At 41.7% G+C, this 13,665-nt stretch overlaps 1 protein-coding gene across 5 annotated transcripts in view; it reads left to right on the forward strand.

Moving 5' to 3' along the window:
• ITGA8 (integrin subunit alpha 8) overlaps positions 1-13,665 on the forward strand; it is a 189,226-nt gene that overhangs the window by 100,268 nt on the left and 75,293 nt on the right. For all 5 annotated transcript variants that reach the window (XM_032622802.1, XM_032622803.1, XM_032622804.1 and 2 more), the window contains exons 15-20: positions 2,748-2,855; positions 8,219-8,274; positions 8,686-8,840; positions 10,174-10,311; positions 10,803-10,870; positions 12,539-12,686. In XM_032622802.1, coding sequence (XP_032478693.1) covers positions 2,748-2,855; positions 8,219-8,274; positions 8,686-8,840; positions 10,174-10,311; positions 10,803-10,870; positions 12,539-12,686 — 673 coding nt within the window. The remainder of the gene's footprint in view (positions 1-2,747; positions 2,856-8,218; positions 8,275-8,685; positions 8,841-10,173; positions 10,312-10,802; positions 10,871-12,538; positions 12,687-13,665) is intronic.

A 13,665-nucleotide genomic window follows, 5' to 3' on the forward strand; every position in this document is an offset into this window, starting at 1 on the left:
TCAAATATACAACACAGTATTATTAACTCTAGGCACCATGCTATATATTTCATCCCCCAAACTTATGTATCTTATAAACAGAAGTCTATACTTTTGGCCACTTTCATCCATTTCCACCTCCATCTCATCCCCACCTCTGGCAACCACCAATCTCTCTTCTGTATCTATATGTTCATTTGTTGGTTTTGATTTTTGTTTCTAGATTCTACATGTAGGTGAGATCATATGGTATTGATCTTTTTCTGTCTGACTTTTTTCACTTAGCATAATGCTCTCAAGGTACTTCTGTGTTGTCATAAATGGCAAGATTTCCTTTTTATGGCTGAAAGCCACATTTTCTTTATTCCTCCATCCGTGGACATGTTCTAATCGTCTCAAATGCATTTCTTTTTCATTGTTAGTTTTGCCTTAAAGAATAAATCCAAACTATCTATTTTGGAGAGCATTTAGATGCTCTTTGTAAAGTTTGGAGGAATATTTGCTCTCAATATTTTCCCCTTTCTTTCAGCCCTTCTGTCTTTTTTTCTCATACCTCGTGACCAAACTTCCAGCTTCTACTAACATAACATTAAATAAGATGTGAATCTTAGCAGAACTTCTAAAATGACACATTTTTTTAAGTTATTACATTTGAATACTTCTCTTTGCTTTGGAAATGCATTAAAATGTGCCTATAGATAAGGAATGCAGGGTGGGGGAGTGTTGCCATGCATCCTGGCCTCTATCATCAAGTGTGGACACTACATTAAGGAACAGAAATACCAAGAATTGGTAGCCTCCCAAAGCAAGAATTGAACAACTGTTCAAATGTGACAGGTCTGGATTTAAAAAACCTGGCCACTCCACACACTCACCCATTTGTAATCTTGGGCGAGTTTCTATAACTTTCTGAGCCTCAGATTTCCTTCATTGTAAAATGGGCATAATATTTACATTACAAGTTTATTTTTGTTGAAAGGATTAAGTGAGAATCTGCATGTAAGGTACATGGAATAATAAGTAACTGGTAGACAGTGCTACCGGTTACTTACTAGATTCTTCTTTCTTCTTAAAAAAAATTTAGATTCTTTTTTATTATTAAAAAATGTTTTATAGGAATGCAAGACACTAGGTCAGGATATCAAGACAAAAGGCAGAGGTCCAATCCAGGTGTTCTGGGCACATAGTTCGAACCTAGGTCAACTCCCTGAGGGATTCTAAAGTCGGTTTCCTCAAGTAGGCAAGATTGTCTTCTTCATCAGTCCCAAGACATACTCAGAGGGCTGATTTATACTAGCCACTCTCCACTTCAGGGGCTAGAGAATCAGGTGATTGAAACTCTCAAAGTACCTGAAGGATGGGGCTGTGTTTGTGGTGGCCATGAAGATGCACCACTCAGAGCTGATGGAGTGAAACTGACTCATGGTCCCTCCACTGTGCTCTGGGTCTACATGTGCAACAAGGCCCTATTTCCCATGAGCTGCTCCCAGCTGATTACTGGACACAACAGGGATACAAATACAGGCCCACCTGGAGCTCCACTAGCAGGCAGATTTGGCTCAAGGGCTCCCCAGTGCCCTGGCTGGCGCTTCTTTCCCAGATCCTCTTTCGTTTCCTTACTTCTTCACAGGAATCAGACGTACATCACACTCTGACTGCTGGTCCCAGCCTCCTCCCTCCTCCCTCCCTCCCCTTTTTCCCTCATCAGTATTTGCCCTAATAAGTGTCTTGTGTGTCTCATCCTGTCTTATCATCTGCTCTTCCAAGGGCTGGAGCTAACACAATATTGAAAAGAAAAATCACGTAACAGAGTACAGATAATAGCGCAAAGGAGTTCAGGAAAATTCCCATTGGGCGCCATTACGGTAAACACGGAATTGTTTAAACCAGTGCCCTAAGCAACACGCTGCCCCAAGGCCCCGCCCTCCCTCCTGTCGGAGGAAAACAAGCAACACGTCGTTTCACACTGTCATCTGGAGATTTCACTCCCATTTCTTATATCTTGGCACCAAGCTTTATAAATATTGCCCCATTCCTTTTCCCAGTGACTTACTTTCTTGTCTGATTTATCCTCCCTGGGTGGTTGGAATGGAGTTTACTCGGCATTAGCCCCTCTCCTCAAACTCGGCCGCACCATAGAATCACCTGGAGGTTTTTGTTTTTGACATTCCAGTGCCTGGCCTTGACCCCGGGAGACTGGCTTCTGTTTTTCAGCTCCCGGGGTGCTTCTGTTGTGCAGTCCGGGTTGAGAACCATTGCTCCACGTGAAGCACAGCATGAGTCAGCTCACCCTCATGGGTTTAGCTCAGTCTGCAAAGCTTGTCTAGAAAATGATCGATCAGCGGTTCAAAATCACCAGCCAACATGGCGACAAAACTAGCAAAACTCGAGTACTTACAGATGCAACGTGAGTGACTGTAGGATGAGGTACTTCCTCATATTCAGATGCGAATATGGACAGACCGGCAGGTCCCAGAGGAGAAATCTTTCACAGCCATGTCGCCAAAATACCGTGAGCCCCTCCACAGACAGGGAAGGTCCGTGAGCGTGGCTGTGCTTCATGGGCCCATGGCTCCTTTATTTGTATTTGTGAGCTACCGGATGTGTCTGGAGGTCGTTGGTTGAGTCTAGAGCCCACCTGTTCACTCAGTGAGGGGAATTCTTGGCACCGGGGCCGGGAATGTTGGCCGTGGCCTCTAGAGGTGGAGCAGTGGGCTTCTGCCTGCCCCTCCTGGGGCTGGTTAAAACCGTGTGTCTTCTCCCTGCAGAGCGAGGCCGGTTGTGACGGTGGGAGCCCAGCTTCTCCTGCACCCGGTGATCATCAATCTGGATAATAAAACCTGCCAGATTCCAGAATCGATGGCATCTGTGGCCTGGTGAGTCAGTGCGGTGCTGCCGCCTGCTTAGGCAGACTCAGATCACCTGGAGATCTGGTGAACATGCAGCTTTGGGGGCCGCAGGCCTGGGATGGGGGCTGAGACTTTACATTTCTGAAGAGGCTCCAAGGGGGTGCTAATGCTGTGGGTCTGTGCACCACATCTGAGTAGCCAGTTGTTAGTCTTTCAAAAGAAAAATAAAAGCATCTCTCACACGATGCTGAACTTTTGCTGTCATGGGAAGGCCATTTCTCCAATCTACAGGCTCCACGTGTGATGAGAAACAAAAACACTTGAGAAAATTCCCGACAACGCAAATCTTGGAGATCTCTTTTAGAATCTTGGCGTACTAAAATACACATTAACCAAACTGAAAATATAATAAAATACCTTGATGCTTGTATTTGCATATGCATATGGAAACCACTTTTCAGACATATGTATTGTGCTTTTTTTTTTTTTCTTAAATAGGCTTGAGTTAAATTACTTGGTTTCCTGTGCTGAAAATAGATGTCAGTTTTATAACCTCACATCTGTATACAATGAGACAGAAGGTAAATTTTATAAAAATAGAGATTTTTGTGTCCTCAACTATATTTCTGTGGCCATGATCTCATCGTCAGGAATAGTCCTCTGCCTGGCCTGTAGGCGGACAGGCTCACACACCTGAGAATGTTCCTCGTGAATCTGGCCGGTCACCCGAAGGCAGTAAGAAATGGAACTTGGCTGTAGCACAGCTCAAGAAAATGCCACTTTGCTTCTCAATATGTAGATCCTCCAGGGTCAGAAGTCTGTCATATTGGGTAATGCCTTAGGGTATATTCTCTGAAAAATCAACAAACATTTGGAGCATTTGAGGTTTACCTCCATTTTCAGATGACATGGTCGGTTCCTGAGAAAGTCAGAATGTAGAACACACCAGTCTATAGACCCATAGAAGCCAGTTTCAGCACGTTGCTCATGGCCTTGGACAGGGGTTCAGACTGGAGTCAAAGCCTTTGAGGGTGGTGGATGGGGGTGTAGAGGACCCTGAAGAATTCTTTGAAAAACCTCCTTTGCTGGGACCTCTCGGTTCAGGGAGGCCTGTCTTCCCCTTAAGCAGCTTCTGAAAGTAACTGGGAAATGCCCTGAGCACATTTTAAAATGGTATGAAACCATAAAATATTATAATGAAAACCTGATCTGAGAAAATATGTGAAAGAGCTAGCTAGCATCTCTCCTAACCCTGGATGAAATGAACATGAAATGAACAATGAGTGCTACTTGGGCACAAGTATTAAAACTTTGGTATTTCGCCCAACAGTCCTCTGTTCGCACATTCATCACTGAATGGACTTCTAGACTGAATTCTTTAAAGCATATATGTGTGGCACACTCTGGTGTGAAATGTTGTTACGAACGAGATCATCTTTTCTCAGGATTTTTCAGTTTTTGAATTTTTTAAAAAATTGAAGTGCTTTTTTTAACAGATTGTGGGATCTGTTTGGTTTTATGGAAAGAATATTCCTTTTTATTTTTAAAAAAATTTTTAATTGTTTTTTTCATGGAAAGGCATTTTATTTTAAATATAGCAGATTGGGAGTTTGGGATTGACATGAATATTACTTTTTAACAAGAAAATTGCCTTGTTTTCACGAACTCTTGTTGCATTAAATCAGATTTGTTACGTGGGCAAATTACAATTATTTATTTGATTCTATTGCATCCATTTCCTGAAAGATGTTTTATTTTCACGACAAAAATTTTGAATGGGTAACTCAGAGTATTAGAAGATGGAAAATTAACAGCGGGTTCAGTCTCGAATGTGTTTCTCGGATACTTTTTAAAATGTATTATAGGAATTTAGCTCATTTTTTAAAAAATGATTGAAAAGCATTTGTTGATTTTCTTTTCTGTAATTTTTGTCTGTATTTGATATAATCTTGTATTGTACATCTGAAAACTATTAAGTAAACCTCTAACTGGGAAATGGTTCTCCATTTCCCTCAACGTGAATTTCTCTGCCTTTCAAACAGCTGTGTAATTTTTTTTTTTTTTTTTTTTTTTTTTGCGGTACGCGGGCCTCTCACTGTCGTGGCCTCTCCAGTTGAGGAGCACAGGCTCCGGACGCGCAGGCTCAGCGGCCATGGCTCACGGGCCCAGCCGCTCCGCGGCATGTGGGATTTTCCCAGACCGGGGCACGAACCCGTGTCCCCTGCATTGGCAGGCGGACTCTCAACCACTGCGCCACCAGGGAAGCCCAGCTGTGTAATCTTATAAAGTTTCTGCTACTTGCATTTCTAAACTAGAGGAAAAAAAAAAAAAGCCAACCCATAAATATTCACATCATTGTCATCTAATGAGAAAGATTAAAACTATTTGGTAGGGCTTCCCTGGTGGCACAGTGGTTGGGAGTCCGCCTGCCGATGCAGGGGACACGGATTCGTGCCCCGGTCCGCGAAGATCCCACATGCCGCGGAGCGGCTGGGCCCGTGAGCCATGGCCGCTGAGCCTGCGGGTCCGGAGCCTGTGCTCTGCAACGGGAGAGGCCACGACAGTGAGAGGCCCGCATACCGCAAAAAAAAAAAAAAAAACACTATTTGGTAAAAAAAAAATATTTTATAAATATAAAAGTTAATAACTATCCCCTTTTCAAATTTGGAAAAACTTTTCAGATATGCCTAACTTTATGTAAAACCTGATATTTGCCATCACTGAAAGAGCATTGAATTGGTTAGATTGAAAAGTGAATTGCTTTGTACTTTTAAGTCCTGTTTCACATTTATCTCATTCCTCTTCTCCCATATGTGGCTACGAGCACCATTACATCACCAGGTCATTATTCTAACCCTTCCTGCATTGGGTTAGGACTAGTATTAGAGGATTTGTAAGGTACTGTCCTGCCTTCTGAAGCACCAGAAGTATAGCCCAACAGTTTCATTTAGAAATTATGTGATGAGGGATATGGGCTGGTTTAGTGGAGTTTTTTTGCTCCAGTCAGACCTATTCATATTGACTATGATCATGAATGCTAGTTTGAAATTTTAATTCTAATTTAATAATAATTCACAGCTTTCTCTGATAACAAGTGTGCGTTATAATTAGGTATAGACCTGTGAGTGCACCTAAGTATCTGTTATATAAAACATACGATGTATATGTGTGTGTTTATATATAACATAATATAAATGTTGTAAATTCAGTGAGGTTTTCTTTTTAGATCAGAAGAGAATGCTTTGAAAGTTATAACTTGGCAACTCTTTTCTGCTAAAGACATCTATAAGCCAAAAAGTTTAGGTTGGAGTGCTATTATCAATAATTCAGTAAGTCGTAGCGGTTATTTAAACTTGTATGAAAAGGTTTAAATCGTCCACTTAATGATATAAAGGTAACAGAAAGGGGGAACTAAGAAGTATAGAATAACACTGACATATAATTTATAAACCAAGTGACCCTTCAGCTGATGACATCGTTTTTAAATCAAATTCTTCTCAAAAAGGAGGAGATAATGTTCACATTCATAACTTTATCTCATTTGCAAAAATTTTTATTGCTTCTCAATTGTGTTAGACAAAATACTGTATGTAAAATTATTTGAATCTATAGATATAATGATAATTTTATTACGAATAGGAATTTATCTTATACAAGCTAATGAGTTTTGCCTATTCAGTATAAGGATGAATAGAAAAGCGGTCAACAATTTTAACACATACCCAAGTACCTCCAAAAAAGTCAGACACAGAAAAAATTCCAATTTTGAAAGCCAGACCTGCTACAAAATTTAAAGATGTGATTATTCATCTTTCTTGAATTATTCCAATTGAAGTGGAAGTGGGCTGGAATTCATGATTTCTCTGGGGAAGTGGTACAAACACTTGAAACAGCAGAGACATCTCGGAAAACGTTTGGCTTAATGGTATGTAACAAATTACTTACCCTGAAGGGAGACATTGACTGAGGTCACGGGAGCTAGATGAATCCCAGATGTGACACATCTTCATTATATCTGACACAGGAAGCTGACACATAGTTAAAGCACGACTAGAGATTATTTACTCCTTTTGGATTCTGTGGAAATATTCAAATCATACTAGAGTATTTACTAGTAAAAACGTTAAGGCTGTCGTTAAATCATACTTAAGTATTTTCTTACATTTTTACTTTCTTAGAAATGTGAAAAAGCCCCATCTAGAATGCTGGCGCTTAGAGCTTGACCTTTTTCCATAGGGAGGTCAGCACATGCAAGTCAGGCAGAGACCGCTGGCCGGTCCTCATTCCCTCCGAGGCCACAGGATAGACCCAAGTGCAGGCCATCCTACGAGCCACAGCAGACACCTCCCTGGATTGAGTTTAGGGCATGTTCAAGGCAAAACTACAAAGGTCTCTCCTACATATCCATCCTTTTTTTAATTGACCTTATACACTGTATTGTGCTTACCAAGCCTGAGATGGTCACTCTACGCTCCCCATTTTCTTTCTTTTTCCCTTCCCTCTTCTGGTGTCTCTGCCTCAAATTATATCCCACTCCTGGCAAGTACCTGCCTGAGTTCTTCTCTCCTTCCACGGAGAGTGGATTATGGGTTAATCGTACAGTGATGCTCCATGCCTCTCAGAATTAAATCCAAATACTTTTTTTTAATTGAAGTGTAGTTGATGTATAATATTATATAAATTACAGGTATACAGTACAGTGATTTACAATTTGTAAAGATTATACTCCATTTATACTTATTATAAAATATTGGCTATATTCCCCATGTTGTACAATATGTCCTTGTAGTTTATTTTATACCTAATAGTTTGCACCTCTTGATCCAAATTCTTTAACGTGATTTTCAAAGCCCTGTTCCCTACCTACTGACCCAGCCAGCCTCGGCTTCCTACAGCTTTCCCCATCTTTCTCTAACGCACCAGATTTCTTCAGGTTCCTCAAGTTGGGGTCACGTGCTTGCTCACCTCCAGGCTCTGCCACTAGCTGTCTCCCTGCTGTTCTGCCCAATTCTTCACTCCCTGGCACATGGAAGATATTCACATGCATTTCTTGAAAAAAGGCAGCAAGTAATTGATCAATTAATCCACTGATTAAATCAATCGACCTCTAGTAATATTTTAAGTATTACCTTCCTATGTAATCATGTCACCTTTCTTAATCGTGTTAGAATTGTTGGATATATATATGTATATAAATATATTTTTGATAAGTATATATATCAATCAATAAATATATGCATATTTATTTGTTTGGTTTTGTGTGTGTGTGTGTACACTAAGAGAAGTATAGAGGAAAAATAAAGCATTCGTTTTATCTGGGGTAAGGTAAAGGAAGTTTGCTACTTCAGATTGCAAAAGTTTATTAACCAATAAATTATTATTTCCCCTAGCTTTTCTTTAAGAGTGTGCGCATCTGTGGCAGGCCAGAGCATTTCAAACACAATCGGTGAGCATATTTTCAGTTTTCCACTCCTATACCGTATCAAGAAAAGTCAACAGTAAGCGGTGCACAGACCATTTAAAGCTTTCAAAGAGCTCTTCGTCAGCACCAAGATTTCTGTTATAAATATGGGAACTTCTACATCAACAGTCCTTGAATAATTGGTACTGTCTGTAAGAACAGACCTAATTATGGGGGAAATGACTTTGTGTGTAAAACCATTATAAAACAAGTTGTTTAGCTTAGGGAGTATTTTATCAAATCTTTGCAGCTCGTGTATTGTTTTTGGTCCCAACTATGGAAAAAATGTTTCCTGAATAAGCAAGCTGAAATAGGAATTCGTATCTCTGATAAAGCGCTACATTCACTGAATACTTTTCCTTTCTGGATTATATTTGCTTTATGTCTGTCCTTTAGGCCTGACTGCCGAGGTGCAGTTAGATTCCCTGAAACAAAAAGGAGCCATTAAACGCACGCTCTTCCTTGAAAACCATCAGTCACATCTCGTCTTCCCTCTCGTGATAAAGGGGCAGAAATCCCTCCAATGCCAGGATTTTATCGTTTACCTTCGAGTAAGTGTTCCAGAATCACCTTTCTGGCCTCTAACATTGAAGTCCAAATTCCAACCATTTTTCTCCATTTAAACATCACAGTGGTTCACACAGACCCACATCTATGTTCATTTTATAGGAGAAATCTTTAAAGCCACACACTCCTCTGTTGAGCCTGACTTCAGCCAACCTAATGATGTATTGCTTTTAATTCCTAAGCTGCTTCTTTTTTTCTTTTAATTGTTATTAGAGTATAGTTGATTTACAATGTTGTGTGAGTTTCTGCTCCTAAGCTTCTTCTTGTTTTGAATACACTCTTTAGTACTAGTGCTAACTCAGGTGGTTTTCATTTCTAACTGCCTCCCCGCAAAAAACATAAAAGTTAGACACACTTTATTTGAATTTTTATCCTACGTGAGGATGTCTGGCCAGATTTTATCAATGTGCATTTCTGAGCCAACTTAGGAAAAGGGTGAGGCATTCAAAGGCTTTATTAAAAGTAAGTTATAATTACGTTTTTAAAGCAATGGATTTTTACAATAACTCCTAAACCCACCATGAAATAAAAAGCCAAAACGTGTTATGATAGTTATTTCATCTTCTTACCAGTGATGACGTTGGGAAGCCTCTTTTCATTTGGTCTCCTCTTTGAGGGGATACAGTGAGGGGAAAACCTGTAGAAAGCAGAGTTTACAAACACATTGTAGAATGAAAAGCTGGTGCACGACCCTCGTGTCTCATTATGACTGATACTGGCACCCGGCTGAAGGGCGGCATGCCCACTCCATGGTTTGGGAGTTCCTATATGTCCAGACCTTGCTGCCGGTACTACCCCCTCCCTCCCCAGGAAGGTTCTGGTGCTTTTTCTAAGGGAACTTCAGATGTGCTGAAGGTGTTTCGAAGTTCATGCAAACAAGGACTTAAAGAGATGATAAGAAAGGAAGAGAATCGAGAGGTTTTCCTCCTCTGAGCCCAAGGGAACTTACAAATTCTGCCAACCTCATTAAGATAAAAATCCCAGTTCATGAAACTTTCAGTGACGTTTCCTGTGCAACTGATTTTTAACTGTGCAATTTGACCAATCCGTGTGAGTTGTTGAAGATCTGGAGAACCTGAAGATTGCTTCCAGAAGCACGTATTTCAACGAAGCCTAAATGATTCCAACTCTGAACATACGTTCATTAACCTGGCTTCTCTATGCCACATCCACAGCATGTGCCTAGGCCCGCTGGGGTGGTAATTACTTCATGGTTCACTTTTAATGGCCAGAGGCAAGTGCTGTCTGCCTTCCACCAACTAACATCTTGCAGCCATCTCACAGGGCCTTTCTTGAGTGTGTGATTACTTTCCCTAGGATGAAACCGAATTCCGAGATAAACTGTCTCCAATCAACATTAGTTTGAATTACAGTTTGGATGAATCCACCTTTAAAGAAAGTCTGGAGGTGAAACCAATACTGAATTACTACAGGGAAAACGTTGTTACCGAACAGGTAGGTCCTGGCCCGTCTTGAATGGTATATTCGCAATCAGGCCCTGGGCATTGCTCCTGTGACCTTAAGATGAAATCCAGGCCCTTTTGTTTTCATTCCTGCATACACACTTGTAACATTTGGGAGATTTTCTGAACACGTTTCCTGAAACACTGCATCCCTGTGTTTTCAGAAGCCCTTCCCCTTGTGGAACCAAGATTTAATTTGTTCAAAATGTGGCTGTAATAGAAGCAGTACAGCCTGTAATCCTCAAAACATCGGCCAGAGTAGCATTCTTTACAGACATTTCAGAATGAATTGGAATCGGGCTCCTAAGTAAGCTAGCCTATAAGGGGAGGTCACTGCCGAACAGAGTTTCTAGCTAGGTAGACTCATGCAGAGTGAAAGGAAAGCTTTGGTTTAACTTGTGGGATCATTCATAATTTTCAAGAGAAAGGACGGGATTCAGGTTTTCCCAGATTCTTCCTGATACATGTTTTTCCACAACACAGGCTCACATCCTGGTCGACTGTGGAGAAGATAACATGTGCATTCCTGACTTGAAGCTGTCAGCTAGACCGTAAGTTTAAATAAATAAACTTGTCCATTTTACCTAATGGCATACAGGTGTTTACTTAAAGCTTCTCTGGAGAAAGTATACACTTCCAGCCACTACCAAAATAAGTGCGCTGCGTGACATTTCTGAGCTTGGCTACACTTTGGGTTAGCCTGTGGCTTAGGTCTTTGTCATTGGTGTCAAGTGACACACCCCAAGACTTTGCCTGAGCTGTTCCATCCTTCACCAAAAGTGGGGGGAAATGCTTCTGTTTGAAGTTAACTCATCTCTGGTGGTTCCGGTTGCTCTCCTCTCTACCTGCCTCAACCCATCCCCACCCCAGGAACTATCTTGCTGCCAGTGTTTGGAAGCTTCTTGGTAACCTCTCAAGGGGACTTTTTCCAAACTTCATAATCTAGCCAGTGTCCGAAGCAATAGCTTTGATTAAGGGTCACAAGTAGGCATTTCCAAATGCTGTTTCAATTTGAAGTCTGGAGTGAATTAAATGTCCTCAGAATACCTCACAATCAGCTATTTGAGATCTTCCTTTATCTGCCTCTTTCTTCCCTCTTATTTTCCACTTTGTGTCACACTCAGCTTCCCCTCCTGCTTTCTAAACCACCTCTCTCCCTCTCTTCCCATTGCCCATCTTCCTCGTATGGGATGTTTTCAGGGATGTGCTGAAGCCGTCTCCTCCTGGTTTGTGAGCTAATTGTTAACTTTTCGGGATTTTTGCTGGTAGATTGTTAAGTATGTTGGGAGCTTGAAATTGATCACAGTGGGAGGATTTACACCACTGGAATCGGCAAATGCTACACATCCTGGTTTTCTTTGTTTCCTTTCGTTTTTGAGAACTGGTTGTTACTTTATTTATTATACAGGCTTTTAAAAAATAAATAAATAAATACATAAATTTAGTTTTGGCTGCATTGGGTCTTCGTTGCTGCACACGGGTTTTCTCTAGTTGCGGTGAGCGGGGACTACTCTTCATGGTGGTGCACGGGCTTCTCACTGTGGTGGCTTCTCTTGTTGCGGAGCACGGGCGCTAGGTGCACGGGCTTCAGTAGTTGTGGCACATGGGCTCAGTGGTTGTGGCTCACGGGCTCTAAAGCGCAGGCTCAGTAGTTGTGGCACACGGGCTCAGTAGTTGTGGCGCACAGGCTCTAGAGCACAGGCTCAGGAGTTGTGGCGCACAGGCTTGGCTGCTCCGCGGCATGTGGGATCTTCCCGGATCAGGGCTCGAACCCGTGTCCCCTGCATTGGCAGGCGGATTCTTAACCGCTGCACCACCAGGGAAGCCCTAGTATACAGTTTTTAAACGTTACTTTCCATTTACAGTTATTCCAAAGTAGGGGCTCTATTCCCTGAGTTGTACATACATCCGTGAGCCTGTCTCAGACCCAGTGGTTTGTACCTCCCCCTGCCCCCGCCCCCGATGTTGCCCCTTCCTCCACTGGTAACCACTAGTTTGAAACGCTGGTTGTTAAATATTTACCAGAACACCCCTGGATGTTTTCCTGTCCTTCTCATCCAGACATAGTTTTGATTCTTCTCACCACCCCCTCATGACGATCCATCTTGTTTTATCCCCCAGTCTTGCATGTTTACATCTTCCTCTAAGTCCTTAAATAAAATATCCATGAATCCAGAGATGCACAGTACCTGACGATTCTTTTTAAACTGCATTTTTAGAGACAAGCATCAGGTCATCGTTGGAGATGAAAACCACCTCACGCTCATAATCAACGCGAGAAATGAAGGGGAAGGTGCCTACGAAGCCGAGCTCTTTGTGACAATTCCACAAGAGGCTGATTATGTTGGGATTGAACGCAGCAACAAGGTAATGCCTGTAGGTGATCTGGAGGAGGAAAGAGCTCGGTGTATTTTTGAAGACAAATCCATGTTAAGTCACCTTAGCTGAGGATTCCTTCCTCGATAAAAGAAAACAAAATGGCACCTTATTTTGTTAAGCAGAATAACAACGGCCCAGGAAGGAAGATGGTCTTAAGCAGTATTAATATCTTTCTTGGCCACGGTGCAAAGATAAACTGGCCCAAGACTGGGAGCTGAAACACGGAAGACAGCTGTCTGAAAGAAGCAGCTCATCAATGTGATCCATCCGCTACACTCCCCAAGCTAACTCCCACCCTCCCTGGCTGTTTTCTGGTCTTTGAGTTCCTTTATGCTTCAAGCAGGTCCCAGGAGGTCTGGTTTTCATTACTGCTTATGGAGGAAGGTCCGACCAATCCCAGCTGAGCACTGAAAACAGCCTAGACAGGCACTGGAAAGGAAACACGTTCATGTTTTCTTTTTTCTTGGTCCACCTTTTTGGGACCGGGACCAAGAAAAAGCCAGGTTTTTGTCATTTGCCAGTCCTGCAATGCCACTATTTGTTAAACTGACAGCAATGCTTTTTATAGATTTCCTTTCCTTATCACAATATGAATCTTCCCACTCAGAATATCCTCAGGTTCTGCTCTAAAACCATTATAAATACAGTGAAGGATAACAGAGAGAGTCCCTTGGTTTCAGAGGTACACAGACTCACAATTAAGGGCAGAGACCAAGTTTCACACGTTTATAGTCATCCCTGCACTGCACGTAGAAGTCGGCATGATGAGTGTTATTTAAATTCTTGCTGATGGATATGTTCATTTAACTGAAGTTTATTAAAGTTCTGCTACTTTCCAAAAACTGCATCCTCTTGGAAACGTGCACATTCTAATGATCAAATAATTTAACGAAAAAGAATTCCTCTAAAGGAATGCTAACAACGGTTGTGATGTCACTATTTGAAAGGCATTTACAAACGTGGGGAA

The sequence above is a fragment of the Phocoena sinus genome, chromosome 2 (assembly GCF_008692025.1).
Source record: "Phocoena sinus isolate mPhoSin1 chromosome 2, mPhoSin1.pri, whole genome shotgun sequence".
NCBI classification, from domain to species: Eukaryota; Metazoa; Chordata; class Mammalia; order Artiodactyla; family Phocoenidae; genus Phocoena; species Phocoena sinus.